This window comes from Caloenas nicobarica, chromosome 1, assembly GCF_036013445.1.
Source record: "Caloenas nicobarica isolate bCalNic1 chromosome 1, bCalNic1.hap1, whole genome shotgun sequence".
NCBI classification, from domain to species: domain Eukaryota; kingdom Metazoa; phylum Chordata; class Aves; order Columbiformes; family Columbidae; genus Caloenas; species Caloenas nicobarica.
The window spans coordinates 89,361,139-89,388,092 of record NC_088245.1 but is presented as its reverse complement, the minus strand read 5'-3'; the positions used below and the strand labels follow the sequence as shown (position 1 = coordinate 89,388,092).

At 42.3% G+C, this 26,954-nt stretch overlaps 1 protein-coding gene across 4 annotated transcripts; it reads right to left on the bottom strand.

Annotated features, from left to right (window-relative positions):
- Positions 1-4,424: 4,424 nt before the first annotated feature.
- On the bottom strand, positions 4,425-26,815 carry NAA50 (N-alpha-acetyltransferase 50, NatE catalytic subunit). 4 transcript variants are annotated; one of them, XM_065650711.1, is made up of 5 exons: positions 26,637-26,815; positions 12,370-12,506; positions 11,783-11,902; positions 10,765-10,831; positions 4,425-8,314 (listed from the first exon to the last, which is right to left on the bottom strand). In XM_065650711.1, the coding sequence occupies exons 1-5, from the start codon at positions 26,642-26,644 to the stop codon at positions 8,134-8,136; spliced, it is 513 nt and encodes a 170-aa protein (XP_065506783.1). In that variant the 5' UTR covers positions 26,645-26,815; the 3' UTR covers positions 4,425-8,133. The 4 variants fall into 4 exon arrangements, with proteins under 4 accessions (XP_065506783.1, XP_065506799.1, XP_065506791.1 ...); XM_065650727.1 differs by having other exon boundaries at positions 12,370-12,503; XM_065650719.1 differs by lacking the exon at positions 26,637-26,815 and adding an exon at positions 25,993-26,428.
- Between the last annotated feature and the right edge of the window lie 139 nt (positions 26,816-26,954).

Genomic DNA, 26,954 nt, shown 5'->3' with positions numbered 1-26,954 from the left:
CCTCCACGCCAATCCCCTCCCGCGCAGCTCACCCTGCTGCTCACACGCGCGGCGCAGAGCAGCCAATCCGAGCGCAAGGGCTGAGCCTTCGAGGCCAATCAACGAGGCCGGGACGGGGAAGGCGTTGCTCGCCACAACTGGGCGGGGCGGAGTCGGCAACGGCCAATCGCCACCACAAACATTGGCGGGGCGGCCCAATCAAAGGCCACAGAGGTTGAGACTGGCGTGCGAGCCGTCAACAAGTTAAGGTGGCCGAAACAGGAACTGTCGAAGACCGGCACCTCAGTAGACCAATGAGGAGAGCGGGCAGGGGAGGGGGCGATAGGCGGGTGGGAATTCTTAAAGGGGAAGCTGCCGCGTTGATGCTCTGTGTCGTGCCGCCGCTACCTCAGCGCCGGCTTAAACTACCTCTTCCCCAGCCGGTCGGAAACCGCCCGCTCCGCCTCCCCGCCGGCGGGTAGCGCTGCCTCCCCGCCCGCCAGTCCCCGCCTCGGCTCCCCCCTCGCTCGCAGGTAAAAAAAAAAAAAAAAAAAAAAATTAAAAAAAAAAATTTTAAATATATATATATACACACACACACGGTTTTATATATTTATATATATGTGTGTATATATATAGTTTGGTTTTTTTTTCCTTCAAATTTAAAATATTTTTTCTGTCAGAATAGCAGCGTGACGGAGATGTACTTTAAACCGAAAACTCTACGAAGTGGCTGTTGGCAAACGTTGAACGCTGAATTCAGCTGCTGCCAGTCGTCCAAATGGAGCTGATCTCCGTTTTAGGCGGATAGACCTCATTGATAATAACACACATTGAAATATCACCCCGCTTCCCCAGCAATCAGGCTCTGGAAAGGAATTTAGATTAAAAAAAAAAAAAATAAAAAAATCAGCTGGCTATGATTTTCCAAATCATAAACAGCAGCTAGCTGTTTATTAGGAGCCCGACTCCTGTGACTGTTCTTTGCTATCCTTAATTAACAGAATCAGTTGTTTTAGTACAAGCTTTATAACACTGTGCTTATTTAGGTCCAGGGAGTAAGACCCTTCATCCATCTTCCTCATGAATTAATTCAGAGCTTAAAAATTTTTTCTTCTGCTAAATTAGGGGCTCTGAATCATTAACAACCCCCACTACCTGAGCTTTTATTTCCTTTTACCACCTCTCTAATTCAATTACTAGTCACATTAAGGTAGCTTCCCATTTCCAGTCTCAATCATTTCCTTTCACAGATATTCTGCAACAATTATTTTCTGGAACTCATTCCAAATGTATTTTACAAGTACTTCACATCTCTGCTCACCTGTAGGTGATACTAGAGTTACAAAGCCTCTTCTCTCCAAGACAACTTAAAGGCAGAGCTGTGATGTTTAGGCTTTATGGAAAACATAGATGCCTTTTTCCCAGAAAGCATCTTGTGTCCATATACCTTCCTAAAACATTATGTAATAAAAGCAGGGACAAGTTTCTGAAGCAGCATCCCAGAACTTATTTGCTGCTGAAATGAGTCAGAATAGCAATTAGATGAAAAAAACGCATCATTTTGAATTCTTGCTGCTTGCAAAATAATCTCACAGCTGACAATAGTGCAAGATTCATTTGCCAGCTCTTAAGAATTTAAGGTCAATAGCTGTTTTTGCAGAGAAATTCTAAAGTTACTGTATATAGCAACTTCACAATGTAAAGTATAAATGTAAATGCACATTTTCAGCTTTCATATTTTTTAGTTCTGATGTGACACAACCAAACTGGACGACTATGAAATCTGAAATACTTGTGCTCTGTCAATTTATTCCAATATAACCTGTGAGGGGATTTGTTTGCCTTTTTTTTTTTTTCCCTTTTAAATGGTAGTGTGCTTTTTTTCAGCAAAGGCTTTCACTAAAAAAGCAGCACCCACTCTCCAAAGCAGCAAACCCAAGTTTACCTTCTGCCACCCTGCTGTGGCCTGGAGTGTTTGAACTCATAAATCTTCAGATTACCAGTACATTGTTAGATACCTGAAATACACTAGCAAAAATCCAGCAGCAGGCAAAAATGCACTGGTGAAATCATATAGAACACAAAATTGTTGAACATCAGTAGCCTTTTTCTGCTGGTGAATATGGACTAGTAATTATACGGCAAGGTAGCTTAAAACAAACGAACCAACCCAAAACCCAGGTTTTGCACAAATATTTAGAAATGCTTTACCTTGACGAGATGAGATGATTTGCTGTTAGTATGAAGAGTTTCTGCAGCTTTATTTGAAATAGTCTTAACCAAGACCTACTTGAGTGCTTTTTTTTAATGGAGGCATAATACTTGGCTGTAATGCAGGCTTGGATTCAATAATTCAGTGACTAGTAATGGCCTGACTCAGTGTGATGATGCAGCAGCCAGTAAAAAGGCAATCAAAGACAGATCAGTGTTATCCTTCCCCAGGTTCAGGAGTTTCTTGGGCTATGGGCCATATACATGCAAGTGAGCAAAAGAGAAAGCTGGCAACTCAGCAGCCTAGAAAGCTTGAAATGGTGTTGCCACAAACCCTTTAGGCAAAATGGTAGTAAAACAATGTTTTTACAGCATTCAAGGACTGTGGAGGAGGAAAGAAGGCAAGATAAAAAGAGGGTAACCTTTCTATCATCTGCTTTAACTGATGCCTCTTTAGGGGCAAAGGAAAAGGACATTAGGCAATGGTGAGCAACAATCACATGTCCCATACAAAGCATCTGGATTAGATGGGCTGAATAGATTTGGAGAACCCCCCTATGGGAAGAAAAGTAATACTGCCAAAACCAGATGACAACACTCAGCTGGCAGATTGGTTTGATAGGACATTCAGAAGGACTTCACATAAGAGCTTTTGGACAGGGATCTTTTAAGTGATTTAAGCTACTACAGGATCAGAGGATAGTACTCTCACAGGGACAGAGAACTGATTAAAACACAGAAGTCACACGGCATAGAATAAAAGATCAGTTTTCACTGGGATATGAAAACTTTCATTGGGAAGTCAGCAGTGGAGTCAAAAAAGATTTATCCTCAGGTCTATACTCCTCAACACTAAAAAAAGGAAGTAGAGCGAGGTGAAATTTGCTAGAGGTTAGTCAAGGTAATAAGAACAAGGAATGGCAGGTGAACCTCCTAATATTTAGTGACAGGGCACTGTAACAGCAAATTATATCCAGCACAGGTAAATAGAGTGATGTACCCACTGGGGAAAAAAACAATCACAATTTTTCATGAGAAGTGAGTGACTTGACTTGCAACTCACTTGTTACATCCTGGCATTGTCACTGTTCTTTAGATAATCATCTTGGTAACAAAGAAAAAAGTGCAGAATGTTATAACTAAAAGATAATAGCACACCGTCAGTTATTACAAGGACCCCATAAATACCCGAGTTTTGAATACAGTGAGGGGAATGGAACCAGCACAGCTTTGGGAAAAGGGCAAAACAAACCATCAGGGATGTCTGCTAGTTTTTACCTCTAAGGGCGTAACTGAATTGTCTGAAACTGTGCAGGCTGTTAAGAGGGGCAACTGGGATGAGGGTGGAGAAGGCAAGAAACACAACAGATCAGTAAAAGCTGAGTGGGCTGGAGAACAGCTGCAGCAGTTTAAGTATAGCAAGAGTTTTCCAGCTTCTGCAGCTGCTGGGGAGGCTGGAGTGATGAAGGTTGCACTCCTGGGAGCAGTTCATCTCCAGCTGTGCCTTCCAGGCCCTCCAGCAGAGGCCAGGGAAGGCAGCTGGTAGCAGCAGCTCAAGGCCACAGTCAAGTTGCAGAGTCTGAGCTTTGCTTTTGCATGCTATACTGTACCACAGCACAACTTTATCTCTTCATAAATGTCATGTTAAAGCAGGAGAGGTGCAGAAAGAAACCACAGACAAAAACACCTTTAACAGAGGGGGACTGGAATAGTTAAGAAGAGAGATGAGTTTTACTTAAATACCTGAGAAAAGCCAGGATGGAAGAGTACTTGCTGCATCTTAAGACCAGTTACTTTTACAGGTACAGACCATAGCTTTTCCAAGATCGTTGTAAAGATTTGCAATGGCTAGCAATTGATTTGAATAATATATTAAATACTTAAAATATTTAGCCTATAAAGCCCAAAATACAGAGTTCTTGATGGTTGGTCTGTTAGTTTCAAGACCACTGAGTAGTCGATGCAAAAGTACTCCAGGACAGTTGTTCTTCCTCTCCCCCTGCCCCAACAAGGCTGAGGATTTCTGAGAAAAGGCTCATAATTTCAAGGAAAACAAGCAAACAGATCCCACCCTTCTGTTAGACAACCACGGCCGCCCACTACAGCCGCCCAACTCACAATTCATGTGAGAAATATTCAGTTATACCATTTATGAAGCATCTGAGGAATATTCTACATCTGATTTCAGAGTGAAACAGTTGGACTGCAAAAAAAATGCACACGACAAGTCGTAAATGACGTAACTCAAATAGTGCACATTTATTCTGAACGGTATTTCTAAAGAGTTTGAGAAAAAACAAAAACATGCTCCTGATGTACAACAAGGGCAATGATATAGATTAAAAATGGACCATCTCACTGTATAGAATTTGCTCCCCCTGCAACTTAATTTGTAACATTGAGAATGCATCTGTAAAATGCATACAGCATACCTTTGACTAAATCTTAACTCAAGAGACCAGGGGTGGTCTTAGCCAAATTAATCAGGAAGCAGTTGCAGATTCAAAAGAAACATCCAGGTCAGCAAACACTTTATGAAACACAGACTTTGTGCATAGCAGCTTACCCTGGACTGCAACATGGGGGAGAATAAATTTGGGGGATCAAACTTTTACTAAACACAGGGCACCATCAAGAATTAACGAAATATCACATAAGTTTTGTTTCAATTGTAACAGTATGTCATATTTAGTTGGCAGGTTTAACCATTAGCTGCATCATGTAAACTCAGCCAGTTTCAGGACACATGAAATAAAATCTCTTCTACCTTCCCCCTCCCAAAAATGAGGGATACCTCTCCTGGATGATTCTGCTTTCCCTGTACAATGGTTTCCCTAGTATGAGTATTTTTGTAGATAATATCTTCATACTTCAACCGATGTATGACAAAACCAGTTGCAGAGATTCAGGAATAACTTGTATATACACAACTTACACTCTAAAGCTGTTAGTCGCATACATTTTTCTTGCTAGATCTTCATCCAGAACAGGAAGTGCTGGTGGATTTTTTGTCCACTGAAACTCCCAACTTTTAAAAAAATCTAGTTGTTCATAAGCTGTTATTTTCAAGCTAAAAGGAGGTTCTGCTGAAGCAACAACCAAAGTAACCTAAGTTCTCTGCAGTAAGCCCATACTTCACGCAATTTCAGTGTCTCTGGGTAACAGCACTAAGATACAGCATTCTCCTCCCACACTGAACACAGCTGATATAAAATGTAACTGTTTGTCATTCAGAACTACTGACCTTCACTTGCCCTTATGCGTGTACAGGGAACACAGCTTTCTATGAGATTTAGATTAAACCTTGTATTCAAAATTCAACAACCGTTTTCCAGGATTAATAGCCTGGGAAAAGAAGTCTTAGATTTGTGGTTACTCTTTTTCCACCTCCAACAAAACACTTTATCCGAAGTTACAATGAGGCAGGTTTGCTGTGGAATAGGAGCTTTACGAATTGTTTTCAGGGATACATTCATAGAATGATGGCAGCCCAAAGCAAAAAGAGACAGAAACAAAGGTTAATCCAAGTAAGCTCAGACATCAGACTCATACTTTTAAACCTGAAGGAAAACTGTCTGTGAAACACACCGATTTGTGGAAGCCTACGACAACAGCAAATCCTAGGAGTTCATATCCCCACACCCATCTACCCAACCCAAACACTTACCACTTAGTTCTAGAAGAATGAAGAGCACTTTGCTTGGCACCAGAGGCAGCTATGGTCTGAGTTACAGCTGTGCTGCACAAACATCCTCAGATACAATACTTTCTCCTTCCACATGCTTCTCTTGGTTTGGTCTACAGATGGCCAGAGAAACTATGTTGGCATATGACAAGCTAATTGTGCTTCAATACATCCCCTTCCAGAAAGATGCTGGGACTGCCAACATAACCAGTGTGAGCAGGTCCTAGCAGTACTAAAAATAAGCTTTTGTCAAAACTAGGCTGCCTCTGGCAATGGAAACTGTTTGCATCTTTCTAGCCAGAGTCTGCCACCGAGTGTTGCAAACGCAGGTTCTCAGGCCATGCAGGGGGCTTTTGTTGTCAGAGATCTGCCCATCCCCAAGACTCAAATTAGTGCAAACCCAGCAAACAGAGTAGCTGTTTTCCAGCACAGGCGTGTCAGGATGCACTTCAACAAACACTACACACCTCTAGGAAAGGAGGAGTAATTCTGGAGCAGCTTGTATAGTCACTCCTCAGGTATCACAGACCACATAGTGTGCAATGAGGGGTGCAACCATTCCTTGCTTCACTGCAACTCCTATCTTGAAATCCTTGGTTCCCATGTCGCCCTTGAATGACTGGACAGCACCTACTAACCTGATGTATGCTGCAATGCACACTATAGGTTGGAGGTTTTCAAAGCAGATGAATTCAAGATGCGGATTTAAACTTTAAAAAACGAACAGGAAAGGAAGGCAGTTCAATATCTTCTTGGGGGATGGGGCAGGTTGGTGTTGTCTCAGCTCAGTGCACTTTCCCAGGTGCTTGGAGAAGAGTCCAAGCTCAAGTTGGTATTTGTATTGGCATACATAAAAATCGCTGGCAACAGTGCATAGTAAGGAGCACTGATATTCACGCAAAGCATGAAAGGATGCAAAGCAGAGCTTAGTAGAGTTTACTGTAGCTTAGAGGTTACAGTACTAGGAAGAAGCCAATCAGCCTATTTTCCAAACCCATAAAATGCTCTAATATACGCCACTTTCTGCAGTGCTCCATGAACACCCTCTCGCAAGAGTCAAACTGCATTATTACCAATGAACGGGGAAAGGAGAAAAGAATCTTCAAAGGAGCAAACCGTGCAGTTCTTAACCACCTCCTCCCGAAGGAGCACAAACACAGCAAGCCAAGCCAATCCCAAGCAAATCCAGGAGATTCCCTGCAAAGCTATGTGATGAGGGTCAGATTCATGTTTGCCTTTTCAGCCTTGCTGCCTGGTTTCCTCACCCCTTGCCTCATGTCAGATTTGTCACCACAGATTTAGTTGCTGTAGCTTATTTATCTGGAGACGGGTGCTTGCCTTATGTGATCAAAGCTGGTAAGGTGGTCACAGTCACTTTTCCCATCCCAACAATACAGATAAAACTAACTCTCACTGAATCCTACAGCAAGGGTCTCGCCTCAGGATTTATATTTTTACAAGGTTACGCTTGGCAAGACCACGTCTAGCTCTCATTCTGGCAGAAGTCTGCTGGGACTTGGGTAAATGTAAAAAAGAAAAAATGAAGACCACTCTAAATCCTCTTCTCAGTCAGTTAAGAAGCGTAGCACCAGCTTGGGTGAGGAGTATTAAAAAAAAAAAAGGCATTCAAAAAGATCAGCCCAGGCAGAGTGAAAAGGTATGGTAGAGTAGCCCACCCTTCTCAGCAGAAGATGGAGGAAAAAGCCATACTCAAAAATATTGGGAAGAACTAAACATACTTTTCTGAGGCGGGGAGAATTAAAAGGAAGAGTGGGAAGTACTGAATTAACATTCAAAGGTTGGGGGGGAGTAAAGTACCCTGTAGGTTATAAAAACCAAAATAATGTAGGAGTCAAAGGACAAGATATTGCTTTTCCTTATTTCCCCCCATTGGATATACATTCTGCTTACTGAAAGAGATAATTCTGAAGGAAACCTCTCACCAGGATAACCTGGTCAAGTCCTCCACACCTCAAACTTAAAAGAGATCTGCACACCTTTTCCCACCCCAACAAAAAACCAAAACAACCCCCCCAAAAAAACAGAAAGAAGAGCTCAGAAAGAAAAAAAGAAAACCCCAAACATGATTGGACAATCCTTGGAAGAAGCATTACATTTTGTTGAAGAGAGGTCAAAAAAAAATTTAGGAAGATGAAAGGGTGGAGTGAAAAAAAAAAAAAAAGAAAAAATCAAGAGGCCTCTCTTTCCTTATTTGGCGACAAGCAAGTGCAAGAAAGTGTTCGTTGGGGTTTTGTTCAGTTGTCGGTCTTTTGCACATCTGCGTTCTGGCCAAGACAAGGGGCTTTGAGGTTTTTCTGCAGCACATGAGCATCTGCGGGCTCTATCCTCTTGTAGTAGTTTTTCTTCGTCTCAATGATCTCAAAGCCAAACTTTCTGTAGAAGTCAATTGCAGACTCATTGCTGATCTGGACATGCCTGGGACAGAAAGGAGTATAGAGACACAGGTATAAGAACTTTCTGTGGTACAAAATTCTGCCTCCGCACTCAGACTGGTCTAAGGCAAGATAAGAAAAGGAGCTATCTAGACAGATACAGCAATGATGGGGTAAGTTCGGGACTGGAAGTTTTGGTCTTCCCAAATCAATCCTGAGCTAACACACAGCTCCTGGATGGCCTGTGGCAATCATTCTGAGAAGTGGCACATTTTTCCTCAGTAAAGCTGTTTTAAGGAACACAAATAGCTGAGAGGCTCTGAAGCACTACTAGCTCAGTAAATTTTTTTTAGTCTGGAAGTGAAAGATATTTTGTGGAAATATATAACAAAGTTTCACTGTAGAGCAAATTTTAACTTCCTGTAGTGACACTTTTTACATGGCCAAAACCAGTTGTCTGAATGATGATCCCTACACAGTGCAACACGAAACTGGCAACGGAGTTTGATAAGACTTAAACTCCTTGCTCACTGCCAATTATCCCTCTCTCCTCACTAAAAGCTATAGCAGCACAAAGAAGCCCTATAGACTTAAAAAGTCCTCTCCTCCCTTTATTACTCCTCCCTGAGTTTTACAGATCCTGCTAGCATATTCCAAGAGTTTCAAGGCCTCCAAAAAAACCAACTATCAGTTTTTAATCCTAAGCAACTAGGACATTTATTTGCACAAGTTCTATTAAAAAAAAAAGTTTGGCTCAGCAAAAGGCATTAATTAAACACTCCCAAAATTCAGTGGACACTGCACAAGCTCATGAATCACTTTGTCATGACAACATAACCATAGGATCAAAGTAACTCTGGAAGCAACAGCAGAACAAAACAAAAGATCGTAGTGTTAAGCCAAATAAGCACAAAATAGCTAAAAAGGAACTTAATAATAATGAAAAATTTAGGCATTGATATCAAATTGGGTGCTAAGCTGCACAATATGTTCAGATAGAAGATTCCCAAGCAACAGACATAGTCAAAAATCAATGAATCACTACAAGAACTTTGTTATGCCCAACTTTGGGGACTATTTATTGTCATTCCAGAATCCCACTCTGGGAAGTAGAAAGAAGTATTAGGAAGGATTTGGCTTTTGCATTAAAACCAGCAAACAGTTCCTTCACCGTGCACACAGTAACATGCAAAAGCAAAAAGGAAAGCCTGTGCCAACTAGCAGGTATCTGAGAGAGGGTACATTACCACTTCTTCTGAGGGAATACAAGCCAAAAGCAGCTTTACTCAGATTCCTCTTTAAAACACCTGTTCCTCTTACACAAAGCTACAACAGTAGAGGGCTTGGAAGACTTTGCACCTCTTTGGCAGAGATGGACTAAGCTTGAGGAGAAAGTTACTCCATTTACAGTGACGATAGCAGCATATGAAACACTCACTAAGCATCTTCAACAGCCCTGGTAAAAGTTCAGGGTGCAGTTCTGTGGCAGTGTAAGTCCATCCAAGCCGTACCTGCTGTGGGACTATCCCTACCAGTGCACCGTGCTTGTACTGGTATAAGCAGGCAGTGATAAGACAAGGAAGAAGCTGGCTCAGATAAGCATTCTGGACAAAAACTGCATCAGCTCACTTGGTAATCACACAGACCCCAACACACAGGAAGGAGCAGAAGTGTGCAGCCAGCAGCAAAGGGGAAGCAAAGCTTTGCCATCTATGGATTTCAGGCTCTATTTCCATGGCTATCTATTAGGATGGGGGTGCTCTTTCATGCAGCCCTGTCCTCTGCTCCAGTGCTTGTTCTCATGTCTGCATCATGCCACGTGCTTATGTAGACATGCAGTTGATTAAAACACAAAAACCAACAAAAACACCAAGCACCGCACCCCAACACTAAACCCCAAAACAACACCCAGAAACAAAACCAAAACCAGCTTCCGCAGCTGGGTCAGGTCACTGGCCTAGTTTACTGTGTTGCTGCAGAAACAGCTGACCTGGCAGAGTGTGAGAATGGGAATAAGCAGTTGGGCCTTGCTACTGAATGTGAACCTAGAGTTCTTGCAGGCACCTCTGATCTGATGTTCTAACCTACGCAGTACCGTCACGAAAGACAGACAGCAAATGCATTAAAACTGCATGCAAGACCTGCAGTATTTTCCATTCTGAGGACAATGCCGTATGGTTAAAAAAATTATTTCGCAGATTTTTTTTTTTTTACTAATATAATGTCATTCTCCTATAGAACAATTTTGTAAGTAAACTACTTTCAAATTCTGCAAATTTGCAGAAGCCCTTCTAAAGCAAGCAAGCTTTTGTTTTTCTCAGCATCACACAGCAAGCCCAGAATATGACCCCTAGCTTTCTTGCTAGTACTTAGAAGATGTCCCATGACCCCAGTGAAATACATACTAAAAATGCTCTTGGATCTCCCACCCTTTTCTCCCATATATGCCTCTATCATCTCCAAAAATGCATGAGTGTAACTTTATTTACTTACAAGTAGATGTTGTCAAAAGTGCCATCTTTTTCACAGATGTTTAAGACATGATTCAACATTTTCGTTCCTGCCGAAAGGTAGAGACACTTAAGAAAAACAGAAGTGCATGATCAAGTCTGTACTTTGCTAAGGGCCTTCTTGACGAGGGGCAGGTTAGCTGTAGGTAGGCTAAAATGACAGAGCTTGTGAAAACTAGGAAGGGCAAATAAAACATGGTGTATAAGTATTTCATTACCTTTGACTGCTCATAAAATTTAATTCATTCTTCCTTTGTAGAAAAACAAACAGCCCAGAAGCAGATGTATAAAGCAGCTCATTTAAATATTAGATCCAAGGCCTCAAACTCGCCTCAAAATATGGTCAAAACGATGTATAAAGTAGTGAAAGCATTAGTTATTTTAATAAATGCCTAGTAAAATAATTTAAAATAAAGTTATCTTTTCTTTCCAGTGCGTCAAAGCAAACAAGTTACTGTAAGGTCTGGATTAGTCTGGCCTATGGATTTGTAACATGGAGAAAATAACTAATTGAAATATAGACAGAAAGCAGGCACTACCCCGAGCAGCAATCATCAGTATTGATAAAGACAAAAATATTATAAATAGAAAAAACCCTTCATTTAGAAGAGTGAAGATATAAACCAATGAAGGAATGTTGTGTTCTACTTATACATGACTTGCATACTGGCTGCATACCTCTTACTAATTATTTCATATCTCTGCACATCAATTTTCACATCTGTAGAAGCAGAGTATTTACATCACAGTATGATAACATCACTAAGATTAAAATAATCTGAAATCCTGAATTAGAAAGTTCTACAAAAAGTCCATTTCTGAAGGGCATTTAAAAAAAAAAAGCACATAATAAATCATACTCTTTCCCCGAAGTCCCTTCCAAAGAAATCAGTGGTCTGAAAGTGCACTACCTTGGTTAAAAAATCTGAAAGAGCATTTAGAAGGCTGCACAGCAATCTGGTTTCTTTGATGACTCAGATCCAAAAGAAGATCCTCCTTACCTATTCCTAGCCTTCGGTAGGGTGCCAGGCATCCAAGTGTCATGATGTACAGTCTCTTCTGGTTCTGGGAGTGATCTACTCTACAGCACACTGCTCCCACTGCAATATCATTGAAATAGGCTGCCAGGGAAGGAAACAAAGTGTTATCAGCCACAAGCCTCAAACTGTACATACAGCTCCTTCATTTACGCTCTATACCTTCCTTCCCTCCTGCTAATTTTCCCATCCAGATAAAAATCACAGATTGTGGCTAACACTGGGAGTGAAGTTACCAATGGTGCTCCAACACAGCACGTGGCTGGTTACAGTTCAAACCACTGGCAAGGACATCCGGAGGTCAGCCAGCAGCACACATCTCTCAAGTTTTCTGTAATAACAGAAAACATGCCTATTCCCAGTAAAATGGAATCTATTTAGAACACAAACCCTCCAAGGTTGGGACTGCTGCTTTTTTGAGGTTCCCAACGGTTATTTTTCATTATGTAAAACAACAAAATAGAAGGATCTGCTATTCAAAACCATTATGGATAGCAATGATGAGCACTTCTGCCACCATAGCCCACAGTTACTGGCAAGAACATTTATACCTAATTTGGCTAGTTCGCCAACCTCCAGTACGTCCTTGTAGAACTTGTCATTGTAGCTGACAGGAAAAATGACCTGGTTTAGCCTCTTCAGCTGCTTAATGTTGTGTGGCGTCACATCTCCCAGCTCGATCCGGCTACTGGAACAAATCAAAACATGCTTAACATCTGACACACGGCAACATTTCTAAGGACACAAAAGAATAATTTATTTATGCTTAGAGAACTATACCACCTAATAATCAGTTCAATACATATTTGAACTGCAATGTTCAACCCATAAAATTAAGTCTTCTGTTGGTGGCTGATTTAACTCCCAAACCCAATTTCAGTCAGTACAATAGTCAGAAGTTTCTCAGGCACCACTTAACACTGATGTACCATAGTATATGTGTGGTTTTATTGGGTGGGAGACAGGAGGACACAGATCTCTGTAGGAGTATTAGCTTTAATTTTGTCCCGTTAATTTCCTCACTCATCATCAAGATCACAGGGGAAAAACCCAACAACAAAGTAAATAAACAAAACCAAAACAAACGCACACCCCAAAAAAAACCACCAAGGAAGGACGGAAGGACGGACAGAAGGCTAGAATAGAGACTAGGAAAATGAAGTCCTTATCCATTCTTCAAAGCCAGCCTTAAATTTACCAGCTATTGATATAAAGCTTATGCTTAGACAAAGGCTAGGTTGTTACACTAGGCATCTGTCTCTAAAAAGCAGCAATACTGTCTGCAGCAAACTCATATTAAGCCTGTCAATATGCAAGCATGCCACTCTCAAGGTGATATCCACATCTATTCTGATCATCACTGCTGAGAGCAGAATCACAATCTTAAAATACCAGTACTGCACTTAATTATACTGAGAAGAAACAGACTAAGCTTCTCCCTTTTCCAAGACTAACTTCCTGATAGAAACACTACACAGAAGCAAATTGAAAAAAAAAAAAAAAATTAGCTGTTCATATTCCCCAAGCCGATTCATTGGGTGCAAGTAGACAGTTTTAACAAGCACTACAAGAATGAAAAATAAAAAAAATGAAAATCAAAATCTTTTCCCAGATGATCACCAGAATACGTAGGCAGGTACAAAGCCAATGCATGTTGAGTTAGAAACATAACACCATTCTAGGTTCATCTCAGCCTTGTTTTACTGAATGCATTCAGGAAACCAGATTTTCTGCCCAAACATCGGTAAAGGCACTGTTTGCCTTTTTTAAAAAAGTCAAATTCTGTTTTCAAAAAGGCAGCTTTGAGATCATTGTACACCAGACTTCAAAAGTTCATTCTAGTTATGTGCAGTAGCTGCTTTCCATCTCCAATGCCTCTTGTGCCTAAGCAGCTTTTTTTTTCAGATGGGTTGATGCTTAGGACACAGCAGCAAAGATTAACTTAAGTAATACAGTGAAACAACAAGAAATAATTACCAACAACTTTTTTCTTCAAGAACTGTACCAAGCAATGAAGAGTATAATCTCTCTCTGCTTTCTTAACTGACATTGATTATACGTCAAAACCCCTTAAATGATTAGTACTCAGTTTTAGTTATCACTACCAATGATGGGTGATAAATATACAATGCTTTCTAGGCATTGTACTGCAGCCTCCAAAGCTATAACAAAAAACTACAGGAATGGAGCCTTTAGCGTTTACTTCAAGAAGCATAACTTGTCCTCACACCCACTTTCTCCTTTTCTTTTACAGCAAAGAACACAGTCTTCGGTTCTGCAAAGGTACCAAGGATCACCATTGCCCACACTCTCTGGTGTAACACAGATCAGTCTCTCTAGTGAGCCCTACAGAAGCTAAATAATTTTTATGTAGGGCCTGCCTTCTGGAGAACTATCTAGCATTAAATAATGGACTATTGATGATTTTGTAATTCTCCATCAGATTAATATGTTCCAGTTAATTATTCTAACTACTTAGAATTAATAGATGGCATTTACATATTGAACTTTGCCAACTCAAGTCTAACCTTTTGTCACACATTTGCCGAAGAGATTAAAAAGCTCTCTGGTGTCAAGCATCTTATGCCAGTATGGGCACTTGCAAACTGTTCCAGGCAGTTCCTCATCTTCCCCCTACCACACTGAAAATGTTGATCAGTCTCCCTCCTGCCTCTCACTGCAAGGGCAACTCCTAAGTCACAAATCCTTGTAGTTTGCCCAGAGCTCTGCCCAATTGTACAGCAATCTCTTGAGAGACATCTCACTAGAACTGAACAGTCTGTTCTCCAACAGTGATCTCAATGAAAGCAGCAGCAAGTCTCCATATTCTTGCATCTCATCCACGTAAAAATACCCAGGCATACTACAAGCAACTGCAATGAGATATATTTCTAAAATTTCCAGCTATAAACTACTGTATTGTGCTGAAGTAGTCTGCTGTATCTCTCTTCTGTGACTCCTACCACCACTAGCCCTTTTTTCCACAGCCTTTTCCATCTTTTAGATTAATTTTTGCTCTAAAGATTCCTTTCTTCATGTATCACCACTCGTGCAAGCCCCTCTGATAAATATATTCCAATATAAAGTAAGTACTGAGCTAGTAAGGATGACCTCCTCACACCACAGAAGAAGTATTCCCATTGTAAACAACCCCGCTATCAAAGTTGTTAGATGGTGGGGTAACTGTAATACTTGTTTTACGCTCAGCTGTTTAGCCTAGCACAGCAGGGCTTCTTCAGGCACACGGAAGGCAATTTGTGCCCTTTTCTAACCCCAGACAGCAATGCTGCTACCTTTTCCTCACAAAGGGTAGGAATAGAAGTGCGGTATGTGGGTTCCCAGGTGTATTTGTGCCTGGGAGAGTGTTTTGCTGGAGAACCTCAGTAATCTCATACCAAGAATCAAGAGAAGACCCAGCAGCCTCTTTTGCTGCAGTCTGCATTGGAGTGGAAAACAAAGGGGGCAGGCCTCAACAGCCCAGTCAGATGAGATTAGCTGCAGAATAGGAGGTCAGTAAAGGAAGAAAAAAAAAAAAACCACACCCTCACATTCACACTCAGTCCCTTGAAAGCCTAGACCTCTTGTCCAAAGGATTTAATACTTCCTTTGTATCAGTAGATCCAAGCTTCTGTAGATCAGTAACGCTAGCATGATCTCTTACGATGAACTCATGGCAAAGTTGTTATAGACCAAGCCCCTCATTATACTTGAGCAAAAATCTCTGACATAGACTACTATCAGGTAGTGTGATCTCCAATATTATTTTAAAATTAATTAGTTACTAATGAAGCAAGAAATCAGGCATTAGTAGACAGTTACTATGGAATATTTATGATGAAAGTGCAACAGGACAAATATATAATGTCAGTGGTGGCCACGACAAGATGGCTGAAAAAGGGACCATGGGCAGAAGATGAAGCCTCACCAAGACAGCTTCAGACAGGGAATAAATAAACAAGTGCAGAAGCAGAGTCTAAGGCTCCTCATAGCTGCTGAGCCAAAACATCACCTCTGAGGCTGGCATCAGGCCAAAGAAACAAGTTCCAGTAGGTGGCTAAAACTTGCTGTTGACAGATTTCCTCTGCTCCTTGAGCTCCCCCTGCTCTCTCTCTCACCAATTTTGCCACATTCATTGTTGCCTCCTGCCATCTCCTTCTGCCTGCCTCCTGTGCTCTGTCACTAGCTGTTTCCTCATTGCTTGAGAGTTGCACCAGGGCAAATAATTTATCCTGGAGGATAATATGAAAAAAGTTTGAGAAGCACTGCAGGAAGTATAAAGCAATATGCTAAATATGCCTGTTTAAATAATATGTGCTCAAACCATAAATTACTTTAATATATAGCACTAGCTGATTAAATCAGCTCCACATCTGTTGCACACAAAGACATTTAATAACTAAATGAGGACATGGAAAGGAAGACCCACATCATGAGAGCTCATCACTTTGCCTGAGGACAGACAGCATGGCAAAAGTGCCACTAGAGCCTCGAGTGAAAACGCAGGAAGGCCGGCACTGCTGCTGAAAGCACAAGTCTTGCTGTCCCTGAGCCACTCATTCCCATCCTCTTGCTGGCATAAACATTTGTGCAACAACGTGGTGAACCAACCGCACTTAAAACTAACCTAGCAAAAAAAGGAAAAGTTTAGTTTTAACCCACATCGGTCCCCTAATTGGTTTGATCACACAAATCTTCTGGCAGCACAAAGACAAAAAAAACCTGCCAGAAGCAGAACTGGTGGATTCTTGAGCAGAAGCGCTAGCCTACTCCAGTTTAAACTGTAAGTACTGTGCAAGAGGAGCATGGGGATCACTCAGCATCTAGATGATTTTATGCTACACCTTACTGTTTACGGAACAACATGTACTTTCAACCTCAGGACTTAAAAACTACCTCAGCCTCAAATGATCCAAAACAAAGCACCTGTAGCACGGGACACAAAATAGTCACTTTTTTAATTGGAAATACCTTTGGGGTTTTTTTTGGTCTGTTTTTAATAGCTATTTACAAGTAGACCTCCTTCTTCAAGTTACCTCTCAGCCAAATCAGTAGCATAAGTTTACTATATCAGCTGAAGTCTGATTAGCCTAGTCCTCTGCATTAAGCTCAGTACAGGCTGTACCAGAAATACCTATCCTCTGCTGTTGCAAAGAAAAAAAACGCGAATCATGAGCTCAAATTTGCCTATAAGAGAACATAATGTGTAAAGAGCCTCAAGTACCCAGAATGCCCATGCCCTTTCTTAACAGATTATTTTATTCTATTATTCCAATAATATTCCTAAGAACTTACACACTTACTACTGGCATCTGACATCTCAAATAGCACACAATAGTCACCTGTACTTATCTTAGGTGATGAATGTCCAAGTCAAACATGCCATCCCAAGCAATTGTTTTTAATATGGAGGAACAAGGGACTCTTGGCTCATCATGTCAGGCCTCTTATTACTACAGTGCCATACAAATCCATAGCCTTTCCTAGACAGAATACCAGCCCCCTGAAGACACTTAAACATCTTCCATTGCAAGACCGTTCCCAAGATACCATTATTCTCATAGTCAGGCTTTCTTCTGATTTCTGTCCTAAATGTACTCAAGTTCTACCAATATGCTGTCTCTTGTCGCTCATTATCCTATCCCACATGCCTTTTCAGTGAGCTACCATAACCTCTTTATACTTTCCTTCTTCTAACTAAAGCCAACCTCCTGGCCTCCTCCTTTAAGACTGGCTCTTAATTCCTACTATTGTCATACTAGCTCTTCTTTCCATCTCTTCAAGATTAAAGTTAATTTTCCTTAAACGTGGCTAGCCAAAACTGCTTACACCACACCAAATACTTACTGTTGCATTGTACAACAGCAGTAAGTTTTTCCCCATCTCTACCAGAAGCATTTTCCTGATGTATCCTAGGACTACAATTGCATGTGTCACAACTGCAAGGTACCATGACTCAGTTAATGGGGAAAAAAACACATTGAGACTTGACTAGTGGAGGGAACCAGTTTCCGGCGCGTAACGCTGCTGTGTTAAAAGCGCACAGCGACGCTGCCCAGCAATGTAAAAGCGGAAGTGAAGAGTGATCCGTGAAATCCAAATGGAAGTGGGATGCTAGCGAGGTGACATGCAGCAGTTACCGAAACTGGATGCATGCCCAAAACATCAGCATTAACACTTCTGCTCTTGCATGCCAGTGCCCTAAGATTCTTCAGGCACTTGCTAGAAAACAACCTCCCACTTTTTGTAGAATCAAATGCAATCCAACTAGTCCTACCGCAGCTGCATTCCTCTATCTGCAGCCTAATACAGGGCTGTGATTTGAACAGTCTACTTTTCCTATAATGTCTTAAATTTATACTGATGGAAGTAACAGGCTACACGAGACTTTAGTGTTTGCTTATGCTAAGGCTGCCTTTTGCCTCTCAATGTATATCAAAGGGAAACTGCTATACAGAATGACAGCTCAAGAGGAAGCCAATTTCTGGAGTGACAGTTCAAGAGGAAACACAAATTCAGTCCCAGGGAACAGTAAGTGTCAAACACTAGTTTAGAAACAAAATTACAGAGAAAAAGGGGGAAATTCAAGTTCTTAATGCTGCAAGAATCTCAGTCTCATTCAACTTTAAACAGTGCAAGTCTCCCCCCAGAGGGATGTGCCTGACTGAAACAGATCGTAGTGTAACCGATAGCTGGACTCAGGCTCACTGAAGGCATCTGGCATGCTAAATTTAGCAGAGCTGTATCTGGTACTAACAGAACTTACTGAGGTATCATCAAACAGTCAGGAGAGGGAGCATGTGGGAGAAAAGGGCCCTAACACATTACAGGACTTTAGAGAAGGTTTGTCACTCACTAAGCAGCCAACTGGCTTTATTGCTTCTATTTTGGCTTCCAAGTCAAAGCAAGAGTCTAGACAGGATAATCCACTCATAAAATAAAACCAAACCAGAACTATGAAAGCTATAGACCTGAAGGGTGTAGCTTTGCTTAGATTCAGTTCCAAAGCCAAAAGGGCCTCTCTAGTGTTTTGGCGTGTGGGTTTGTTGGTTTTTTTGTTGTCTTCTTTGGTTTGTTTGGTTTCTTGTGTGTGGTTTGTTTTGTTTTGTTTTTGGTTTTTTGGTGGGTTTTTTTTGTTTGTTTGTTTGTTTGTTTTTTAACCAAACCAAAACAAATGAGCTGTCTTGCTAGGCACACAAGTCAGTCTAGTTCTTGTGGGCAGACTGGCATGTTTTCAATTATCTAGAAGATCTGTGGGCTGTAAATCTACTCTGCTTCACTTGTCAGAAAACCAGAAGGATAAGTACAAGCCTAGCATGCAAGAAGTCTTACCAATTTGCTTCTGAGCCTCCATGATCTTCTTTAGCCCCACTTACTACTGAAAATATATATTTGCATGACACCTGATACCCTGCTGGAAGTTACCCCAGCAGTGTGTTGCATTGTAGAAGGGTACAGCGATGTACAGAAGAAAGCTAAGCGATTTTAGAATGAGAATTAACAGAAGACTTCACTCAAGACTTGTGACTCAAATGAATCTCAAGTGTGAATAAGCCATACTTCAGACCCTTCTTGCCTCTCTCCTTCATAACGAAAAAACACACAGCACATTACAGTCGAGGTTTCGTCATTATATTTGGATAATTCACTCTGCTGCAACCTAGAAAATCTGACCATTGCACAGAAGACTGGCTGGAGTTCACATTCAAGAAGCAAATCCTTCAACATGCTACAGTAGCCTCACAGTTTTCCCAGCTCAAACCTGTTGAGAGTTGTACTAGACCTCTAATCTAGACTCGGCTCTGATCTGGAAAAAAAGGCAACCCTAAAGCTAAAGTAGCAGTACAATCACAAAGCATCTCAGCTATCTGATTATGCAAGTGCAAGGGGGAGACAGTGATGTCATTTCAACAAGTGTCAAATAAAAATAAACTTTCCCAAGAAAATGAAAAGCTATCTCATTCTGCATCTGGATACAAAAAGTGGGAAATCACCATGCCCAACTGACAGGATTTTCAAACTCCAAAATATCAGAAATAAATGTAGTCATCTAGAACAGAGAAGCAGCCATACATACATTGCTTACTAGCCTGAAACACTTTGCTACTTCAAAGCACCTCACAAGGTAAAGGTTTGGATATTATATCTGCCTACCCCAGTTGCATCAAAGTCAACTAAAAGAAGCAGCAACTTGCCTGTGATCATACAGCAGATAAAGAGCTGCCAGAAATCCTAACTCTCCATTGCTGGTCTAACCACTTCTCCTTAGTCAAATAAGCTCACGAGACCATTCAGATTTTTAACCACGATTGCAAAGCGGAAGTACTTTGCCAGTTTGAAAAAAACTTAGCTCAAAATTAGTTTTGTGTCTCTATTACTGATACCATGAGACATCTTACAAGTTACTGCTCCTTTCCATGCCCTCCGTGTCCCCAAATATAACAATTATAACCCTATTTGCCTCCCAGGAGATCATAAACTTCTGCTAATTAATGTTTATGAAGTATCTGATGATCCTCAGGTAGAGAACAGAGGCTTACCTTAAAATCCAAAATAGAAGTGATGCTAGGTTCACAAAGTGCCTTATTCAAACAAATCTATATAGCTCAAAGGCACTTCTTGTACTTCTATTAGGCAAAAAACTATAAAACTGATGTGTCAGGAGAAAGGCATTTCTCTGCTTCATGCAAACTATTTATATAAAATCACCAAAATACCATTCTTTAGAAATGCCTGTGTCCATTAGATTGGTAAAGAAAAAATGGCAGGTCATTATGGTTCACTTGCCTATACTTCATATTTCAGTCCCAGGGTTGGTGTTTTTCTGAGGTGTTAAAATAACAAGTTACATAAACAATATACTGTGAAAAATTAACAGAATGTGCTATCAGTTTTATGTACCTACCTTCAAATACTTATAAGGCAACAATCACTGCAAGCACCTAACTTACCAAGCACAAAAAGATCTTTTTCCCTCTCTCTTTTTCCCATTTTTCAGTAAAAATGAACTGTTCTCAAATGAAAATTTGCGCTAAAGAGCTACTTATTAATAACAAACAAATCTCCTTTGATGGCAATTTTCAACCTAATTTGTGATCCTTACTGACAAGAAATTCCAAGTGCCATGTAAAGAAAACTTTCACAAGGCTTAAATTGCTGTGCTGGGTCTCACCCTATACTCTAAAAAGAAGATTTAAAAAAAAAAGTCAGATGGTGGAAAATGGAAATTTTTTCAGAGATCGAGATTCTAGTCTGCTAAGGGCCAAAAATCACATGGAACTTGGAAAATAACAGGGAGAGGGAAGCCACGTGAGCTCAGGAAGTACTTCATTAATAAAGATCTTACCATACAAGCATGGTATTTTCAACCCATTTAAAAAAAATTACTCTGCCCTGAGGACAATTCAACTATCTTGATCTTCGTCACCTAGTGACAGTGTTGTGGAAATGGTTTTGTCTCTATTTTCTATAAAGCCTCGTTTCGTTTCCTTCCCATAATGAATGAATTCAATACGCTTTGACACAAATACACAGTTACCCCATTTCAGTGCCGTGCTTCGCCACTCTCAGGTCTTCAAGTCCAAGAATCTGCAAATAACCAGCAATTCTTCTATGCATAGGCTGCTTCTCTCTTCCCCACTCCTCCACCTCAAATCTCCCTCCTGACAAACGTTTGCTGCCCTAAAACTCCCACATAGTTCATTTCTTCCCTTCTCCTCTTTCAGCATTACCTGCCTCTCTCAGAGCAGAAAGGGATGCAAGGAGGTAGCGCACTTCTCTCTTATCAATTCCCAAACAAATACAAAGATACAACTTCCCCTGTCCTTTCCTCCACTGGGTAAAAATATCTAGCACCTTCTCAGATTATTGGTCTGAACACTTGTAATGTTTGCCAAATGGGCAGGCTCAAGTTCTGAATCATTTCCACTTGGATAAAAGTATTTTTCTGGCTCAACCATCAGATATTATTTCCCATTTTAGAAGAGATTCAATGTGGCAAAGGAGGATGCATCATTTCTCTTGTCCTCAGAAGATGGCAGCAGAGTCTGTGGCATTTGGTGATTAAAGATACTACATTTTTCACAGAGGAAATGTCCCAGCCTAGCAAGCCAATCTATATACTAACAAGCCACATATACATGTAAAATGAACTGAATGGTCAAACACCACTCAAAAGCCAAGACCAGGTTCTAGGGTGCGTTAATAAAATGGCTGTGCTACCTTTCTATCCTCCCAATCCTTCCCACTTCATGGAATGTCTTTAATCTGGTTATGAAATTAAAATCAAAGTGGTAAGAATTATACATTGGGTTAAAGTACCTATAACAAACTCAAGTTTTTATAAACTTAGTTTAGAAGATATTAAGCCATTTGCAAGCAAGCATATAGGCAAGGTCTAAATTTACCATCCATTAAATTAAATGCAGAAAGTATAGTTCACACTATGACACTTCCAGGTTCAGAAAAATCCTAAAACCAAACAGTGATTTTCAAGCTCAATTACCTTTTTTGTCCTGCCTCCAGTGCATATGACAATTCAGCAGTTTTCTCAAACTTGGAACTTCCTCTCATATACATTAAGCTTAGCACTGTGCCTTGCAAATGGAAACAAATCAATCGTTCTGCATGAACTCTGTAGTACCAGCTCAGAACAACAGAGAAAAAAAACCCCTCCCCGTTCTCATGAGAAACACGTGCAGCTTCAGGACCTTGAAGAGTTTACTTCATTAATCTGGACAAAACAAGCAGAGATATCAGAGCTTACCCATAACAACTCACCATATCTTAAATACACCATTGTTATTTTTCTGTTATGCTCAGTATTCCCCAGCTGTGATGTCTCTTCTACAAAGGCAGCGAGAATAGCACTAACCTGGAAAGTGTCTCCGTTTTGAAGTTCTCTGCGGCAGCAGCTGCCTTTTGTGTAGCATCTAGTCTGAAGAGCTCTTACACAGCAAGTGTGGATCCTTAGAAACTCAGAAGAGTAGTACACGTCACCTTCTAAGACAGGGTATAACAAACAGCACTCTGCTCCATTTCAATCTGTTTTTCATCATGTGGCTAAACCTACACTGCCACATGACAATCCCAGCAAAACCGCAGAGAGGTTTGGTCAATGTGACAAAATAACACATCTGCACAGGAGCACAGGCACCAGGCCTCACCTGTAACATGCACTATATATGAGCCAATACTCCCGGTCACATAGCAGATACAAGCATACAATGGAGCACACGTGTCCTGCGTTACACCCCTTGTGTGATGTGGTTTTTAAGTAAGGGCTGCAGGGAAAGGCTGGATGACTTATTCACACAGGCTTCATCTGAACTGAAACAGGTCAGGAAAGTGCTCTCATTGTAAGACATCAAAAGGGCCACAGACAGCAACCAGCAAATGCTCAAGATTCTATGCAAGATTTTCTCTTTTCTTTCCTTAAAAGCAGGACCATAAAAACTGTAATGAAAATACAAGAATGCCGAGCAACAAGTGAAGCAACACTGTGAAAGCAGTTAAGTGCAAGGAGTATTATTTACATTTGATCTACAAAACCAGGCAAATTACTACAAACAGTAGAACCCGAGTCCCTCCCACTGGTATTTTTCCTTGTGCAAATCCAGTTCTAAAATAGCTTTTCAAATTCCAGAACTAACAATAGCAACGTTCAGGAAAACAATAAATGAAAACAGAAATGAATCTCTAGAGAATCATGAAGTTCACTAACACAACAGTGAAATTATCTGGTTTTTAACTCATTTAAGAAAAAAATGGAAATATAACGAGTCTCTAACCTATTAAAATCATTCAGTGGGTAGAGTGAATGTAAAGTCAAGTATCACAAAAGCAGGTGGAAGGTAACGGCAATCACCAGTTCAGATGCTGTGTTTACCTCATCAAATAAGAGAAAACCCACAAAACTGTAAGCAGCTGAGAGAAAAAAAATCTTTCACTACCTCTGAAACCAGAGGTCCTCCGCAAAAGAAGTCACCTGACCTCAAATACTCTGATGACAGAGACCTTGCAGCCACCTATGCATTATTAACACACTGCTACGTGCTGTTTTGAATTCAGAGACTCAAGAAAGAAGGCTGCAAGCAATGCATGCTGACTACACAATCTCTTTTAGATCAGAAATTTCAACACGTCAGTGAACTTGCTGGTTTCTTTAATTCTTTCTCTGCCAAAGTAGACTGTTCATAATTACAGCTGATGTTATGGATCTCAGTGCTCCCAAAATTGTCTCTGCACTTTGTAGTGTGGGTTAGTATGCAACACGTACACTCCCAGAAAAAATACTCAGGAGTCAGTTTGTTTGAAAGAACTGATCCACAATTTTGTATTCAATACTGAAGACAGACCGGATCCCTTCAAACACCACATTAGTTTCTGTATTTTGGGAGTTCAAGCTGTAGATCTATTTTTGGACCTATCTTCTGACAACACTTGCTTTTTAGGGATCTTCTCCGATCTTTGTAGCTTGACAAACCATTTGGTTTTGTTCCAGAGTATCCCTACGTAATTTAATATATTCCTTCTGAAATCTTCTAGTCCTTTGATTTTCTCATTCTACTTAAATTGGGTTATTTTTCAATTTGAGTTCTACGGGCCTATTTGCCTCAATCTGAATTTTTAGAGAACACCTAGATTCAATATTAAGATTTTATTCTGCTCAAGAACTTGCTGTGTGGTGCTAACAGTGTTTTCACAAGACACGAATACGCTGCTCTTCGAAGAGATGAAAGAGTACCAGAAAAGCAGAAATATGCAAGTCCAGAACCCAAAGGGATCAGTTCTGAAGCTGAACCAGTGACAAAGCTGCCTGTAAGTGAAAGTAAAATAACAGAAATAAAGCTTGGTGCTCTGGAAGCAGAAGAGGGGTGTGTGCTCTTTTTCTCCATACAATTTTATTAAAAAAAAAAAAAAGGCAAAAAGTAAAAAGCACCCTGAGACAAGAACTACCGAGCAGCGCATGCAAAGCCAGGGCTCAGCCCCTTGAGGAGCACCACAGTGGTCACTCTGCCTGTAACCTCCCAGGACACCTCTATAGCTCTGGCCAGACGCCTGGGCCACTTCCCACCTCACCCATCCAGGCCCCTGTAACCCTGCCACTCAACTCACAACTGACTTATGGCCAAAGCGGGGCCGAGCTGTAGAAAACAGCAGAATGGTTGACAGAGGATAAAAGGAAACCCAATAAGGGAAACCCTGTTTCATCAGGAGCATTGTTGAACAACAATCACATCAACTGCCACTTCATCTTGGCTGATCAGCGCTGTCACCCCTCTCACAAACTCTGTCATCCTCATTATAAGGTGACTAAGAGGCAGGGTGCCCTGTTTCACGTAGGGTGGTGCAGGTGAATAAAGGATTGGCCAAAAGATATCCCAAACACACCTATTTTATGTCATCTTAGAGTCAGTTTATTTGCAATAATCGCTGAACCTCTTTCTACAGATACCTGCCAGCCCCTCACAATGTTTGAAGCTGCTTACAAGCTGTAAGAAACAGCTAAGTATCTGTTATCAAGCATTCTTGTCTTGTGACCTCACCCCAATTGTTAATAAGTTAAACCCCTTACCATTTCTAAGTAAAAGCTTAAGTGCTTCCTTCAGCTTCCATTCACCCTGCCTTAAGCTGCCAAACTGGAATATTAATACCCAGCATTGCGTAACACCAGTTTCAAAGGGACTGGTTTAATACTCCTTCAAGAAACAGCTGTGGAAAACTTCCCTTGTGCATATGAAGAAACTGAGGCACAGAGTGGAAGGACCGTGTTTTGTGGAGCACGGGTGAGGCTGAAATCAATAAACGTTAGCTGATTTAACTAACATTGAAAAAATCTGTCCCAAAGTGACCCACACAAGGTCAGGCAGGTCATCTGCTTCCAGAGCAGAACTGTGACTCTAAAGGCTTCCAAGTCTTGTGGTCAAACACTGCACCTCACTGCCTCCACTGAGCAGGAAATCAAGCGTTTCAGCCAACCACATCTAAATCTCTAGGTTTTCAAGAGCCACGGGGAAGTGAAGCCAGGCCCACAGCAGTGCGCTAGGGAAGTCAGGCACAAAACACAGCTCATTTTCATCCATCCACGTTGTAAAACCCTCACACGTTGATAAACACTCAAAGACTTAAACCAACAAAAGTGTTAAGAGGATGTTACAAACAATAACGCTACAAACCCACTCATCCGAGGCCGGCAGCTTCTCCCCACAGACCCAGCAGCGCTTCTTCGCTACGGCCAGACAAGCACGAAGGAGCGGCCGGCATCCCCCCCCGCCGCCCGCTCTCTCCGTTGGTTTTGCAGATCGCTGTAGCCCGCAAGCCGAAACCGCTCCGGAGCACCAAGAGCCGCCACGCCCCAGCGGTGAGCAGAGCGGGGCTGAGCGCGGAGAGTTTTCGCTCCGGCAGGGGAACACGTTTTATGGCGAGGGGGCTCCCGCGGGGAGCTCAGCTGAAAGGGCACCGCCGAGCAGCGAAGGTACCGCCAGCTCTTCTTCCCCGAAAGGGGCTCCTCTGACACCGGCCCCCCGCGGCCCCTCTCCCAGAGAGCGGGAGAGACGCAGCGACCACTCCCCCGCCCCCAACCGGGGCGACGGCGGCTGCCGGAGGCAGCGGGGGGTGGCAGCGGCGGCGGCTCCGCACGGCCCCTCCGCCGCCCGCCCCACGTTCAGCCCGCCGCGCCTGGGCCGCGCCGCCCGGGCCCGCCCCGCTCCGCTCCCCGCCAGCGAGGCGGCGCGGCCGAGGCGGGACCGGGCGGGCGCCGCCGCCCTGTCACGGCCGGGCCGGGCCGAGCCCCCGCGGGACGCGCCGGGCCCGCACTCACCCCTTCATGGTGCGGCCGCGGCCTGGCCGGCACCGGCGTCGGCGCTGGCTGCGTGCAGGGCCCGGCGGTGCGGCTCCGGCCTCCCCTTCCTCGGCCCGGGCAGCGCGGGCGGCTCAGCCTCCTGCTCCCGCGCCCGCTCCACATGGGCCTCCGTCCGCCCGTCCGCCTGCGCCCCGCCCCCGTGACCCCTCACCTCACGCCGCGCGCGCCCCCGCCCGCCGCCTCCCCGGCATGACCCCTCACTCCCCCCCCGTCCCGTCCCGCCCCCGCCGCGCACGCGCCGCGCCCACCCTCCCCCAGCGGAGAAGGGGGAGGAGA

Excerpts from the sequence above, each read along its gene's own strand:
- NAA50 (XM_065650711.1), bottom strand. Across the intron at positions 11,903-12,369 it reads TGGCGAACTAGCCAAATTAG|CCTATTTCAATGATATTGCA; the intron begins GTATAAATGTTC and ends CTTCCCTGGCAG. Across the intron at positions 8,315-10,764 it reads ACTTTTGACAACATCTACTT|GCATGTCCAGATCAGCAATG; the intron begins GTAAGTAAATAA and ends TTTCTGTCCCAG.